General features: G+C 63.5%; 2 protein-coding genes across 2 annotated transcripts in view; one reads left to right on the forward strand and one right to left on the reverse strand.

Moving 5' to 3' along the window:
* Positions 1–2: 2 nt before the first annotated feature.
* Positions 3–1894, forward strand: COG8 (component of oligomeric golgi complex 8; the record flags this gene model as incomplete). The annotated part of the gene is made up of 3 exons (XM_006027853.2): positions 3–716; positions 894–1062; positions 1201–1894. Coding segments are annotated over 3 exons (1170 nt in total), but the record flags the coding sequence as incomplete, so codon positions are not given.
* A 436-nt stretch (positions 1895–2330) lies between these two features.
* VPS4A (vacuolar protein sorting 4 homolog A) overlaps positions 2331–3138 on the reverse strand; it is a 6123-nt gene continuing 5315 nt past the window's right edge. The window contains exon 8 of the mRNA XM_006027854.3: positions 2331–3138. This exon is cut by the window's right edge and continues 70 nt beyond it. Within this exon, the coding sequence (XP_006027916.1) occupies positions 3080–3138 (59 nt within the window). The 3' untranslated portion in view covers positions 2331–3079.

Genomic DNA, 3138 nt, shown 5'->3' on the forward strand with positions numbered 1-3138 from the left:
GCTACCTGCGGCGCATGGACGTCTTCACGGAGGCCGAGCTGCGCGTCAAGTTCCTGCAGGCGCGGGACGCCTGGCTGCGCTCCATCCAGGCCGCCCTCCCCGCCGACGACCCCTACGTGCACGTCGCCAAGACGGTGGAGGCCTGCCGCGTGCACCTCTTCGACGTGGTCACCCAGTACCGCGCCATCTTCTCGGACGAGGAGCCCCTGCTGCCCGCCGGCGAGCCGGCCGTCACCGAGAGCGCCATCTTCCACGGCTGGGTGCTGCAGAAGGTGGCGGAGTTCCTGCGGGTGCTGGAGAGCGACCTGCAGCGGGGGGTGGGCGGCCGCTTGGACTCGCTGCTGGGGCAGTGCATGTACTTCGGCCTGTCCTTCAGCCGGGTGGGGGCCGACTTCCGCGGCCAGCTGGCCCCCGTGTTCCAGCGCGTGGCCATGGGCGCTTTCCGCAGGGCCGTGCAGGAGGCCGCGGACAGGTTCCAGGAGGAGATGAACTCCTACACGCTGATCTCGGCCCCAGCCGTGCTGGGCAGCACCATCCCGGTGTCCGTGCCCTCTGCCCAGCCGGGGACGCTGCAGCCGCCCATGGTGCTGCTGGACTTCCCGCCTCTCGCCTGCTTCCTCAACAGCGTCCTCGTGGCCTTCAATGACCTGCGGCTCTGCTGCCCCGTGGCTCTTGCCCAGGACGTGACCACGTCCCTGGAGGCGGCGCTCTGCACGGTGAGGTGCTGGGGACTGCTTGGTCTCTTGTGCTCCCATCCCTTGCCTGCCCCTGGCAGATGGGCAGGACTCGGGGGTCTGGTACCACGATACAACCTGGCTGGCATCCTGGTGCCCCCTACACATTGTGGCGGGGCCCGGGCTGACGATCCTCACCCACATCTCATCCCCGTACAGGTGACCACCGTCATCCTGGCATTTCACCGGGCCGAGGAGGCGGCTTTCAGCAGGCGGGAGCAGGAGCTTTTCATTCAGTTCTGCACGGCCTTCCTGGATGACCTGCTCCCCTACCTCAACCGCTGTCTCCAGGTCCTCTTCCCGCCGGCCCAGATTGCGCAGGCCCTGGGTAAGCTGCCCACCCCAGCTCCTGGTGGCCTCCTTAGCTGCCAGTGGAGGCACCTGCTGCCCTGAGTCCTGTGCTGGGTGCCCTGCTCTGACCTGCAGACAGGCTCCAGCTGAGTGACCTCTCCCTTCCCTCCGCCAGGGGTGCCCCCCACACAGCTGCAAAAGTACGGCAGCCTGGGCTGCGTGGATGCCAGCAGGATCGGGGAGCCTCTGGCCTTTATCTTGCCACCCAAGGAGGCAAGCTTCATGCCCGCTGAGGAGAAAGAGCTGCCCCGGGAGAGCCCAGCACCTGTGCCAGCCCCGGAAGTGCCAGGCCCAGAGCAGGAGGCAGACCCTACCACCCCATCTCTGTGCGAGGCTGAGGACCAGAGCAGTGCGGATGCAGGGGATGTTCTGCAGCCCGAGGGACCGGCAGCTGCCACCTAGCGCAGGGAGGGAAGTGCCTGGTGGAGCCTGTGTGGTCTGTGGGAGGTGCAGGCTTTCCTTGCTCTGCTAAGTGGAGGGCAGATTGGCCTGCAGCTGTCCTGAGCCCTATGTAGGGGCAAGGCCGGGCTGGGGCGAGGTGGTGGGGGGCAAGTGTCCTGGTCAAGGCAGGGAGCAGCACAGAACCTGCCACCTCTGGAGGATCGGTGGAAGCCTCTCGGGCCACAGGCCGAGGCTAGACATACTCCAGCCCACTCCCCAGCAGAAGCCAGCCTCCCTGGCACGGGCAATGGGGCTGCATGCTCTGAGGCCGGTGGTGCAAATAGGAGCAGTTCACTGCGGAAGCAGGATCCGTGTGCAGCTGGTTTGGGAAAGGTGCTGGGTCTTACGTGAATAAAACTCATTGTCAATCACCTGTGCCTGCAGAGCTCCCTGCCCTCGGTGCGGCTGCTGCCCCATGCCTACAGTTTTGGAGCTGGGGGAAGGCAGGGGCCTTCCCTGTCGGGCAGCTGCAGCTGGGTGCTGCTATAACACTGGGGGTACTGGCTCCCCCCCACCTCTGGAGGTCATATTTAGTCCAACCCCTTGCTCAAAGCAGGATCAGACCCAACTACATCATCCCAACCAAGGCTTTGCCTACCTGGGTTTTAAAAGCCTCCAAGGATGGAGATGCCACCACCACCTCTGAGCAGCCTGCTCCAGTGCTTAACCACCCTCCTAGCGAGAAACGTCTCCCTAATATCCAACCTCAGCTTCCCTTGCTGCAGCTTGAGCGCATTGCTCCTTGTCCTGCCATCTGCCCCCACTGAGACCAACCTTTAGGGAGTTGAAGGCTGTTATTAAATCCCCCCTCAGTCTCCTCTTCCCCAGGCTACAGCCGCACAGGATGCCACACTCCTCCTGGGCAGGGGTCAGAGCCTGGGGTCTAGGGGTGAGATACAGCCAGGGGCTGAGCTGTGAGGTCACCTCAGGCAGGGGCAGAAGCCTCCTCCCATGCTCTGCCAGGAAGGTGGGGGCCTTGCACCTACCTCCCCCAGAGTCCCGCAGCTTGCCCGGCTCCATCAACCCCTGGGGGACTGGGGCTCAAGCTCCTAGACAGCAGCTTTGCCATCAGTCACGGGGTGTCGGACCCGAGCCAAGCAGGACCCCAGGTCCGCCTCTCCAGCCTGGGCAAGCAGGAGGGATCCAGCGCCTGTGAGGAGGCTTCGGGGTGCTGCAGAAAGCCTGGCCGAGCCAGCGAAGCTTTCAGATGGTTTTTATTTTATACAAACAAGACAAACCCAAGCAGCATTAATTTAAAAAATTAAAAAAAAAAAAAGAAAAGGAAAAAAAAAAAAGGAAACCAAACCAAAGAGCAGGAAGGTGCCAGGAGCCCCGGCCATGCCCCAGCCCTTCCCGTAGTGTCTGGTGGCTGCAGGCGCCACCTCGTCCCTCCCCACAGGGCAGGCATGGGGATGCGGGTTCAGGAGGGAGTTGAAGTGGCGCGTTGGCTTGGCACGGCCAGCCCCTGCCCGCCCGCCCACCAAGGCTTTGCTAGTAACGTGTGCGTGGCTGCCGGGTGGCCCGTCCCCCCACCCACCCCTGGGCGGAAGTGTTTAACCTTCCTGCCCAAAGTCCTCTGTGAACTTCTTCACCTTCAGGAGGTCCTCGGCAT

The sequence above is a fragment of the Alligator sinensis genome, unplaced genomic scaffold (genome assembly GCF_000455745.1).
Source record: "Alligator sinensis unplaced genomic scaffold, ASM45574v1 scaffold255_1, whole genome shotgun sequence".
NCBI classification, from domain to species: domain Eukaryota; kingdom Metazoa; phylum Chordata; order Crocodylia; family Alligatoridae; genus Alligator; species Alligator sinensis.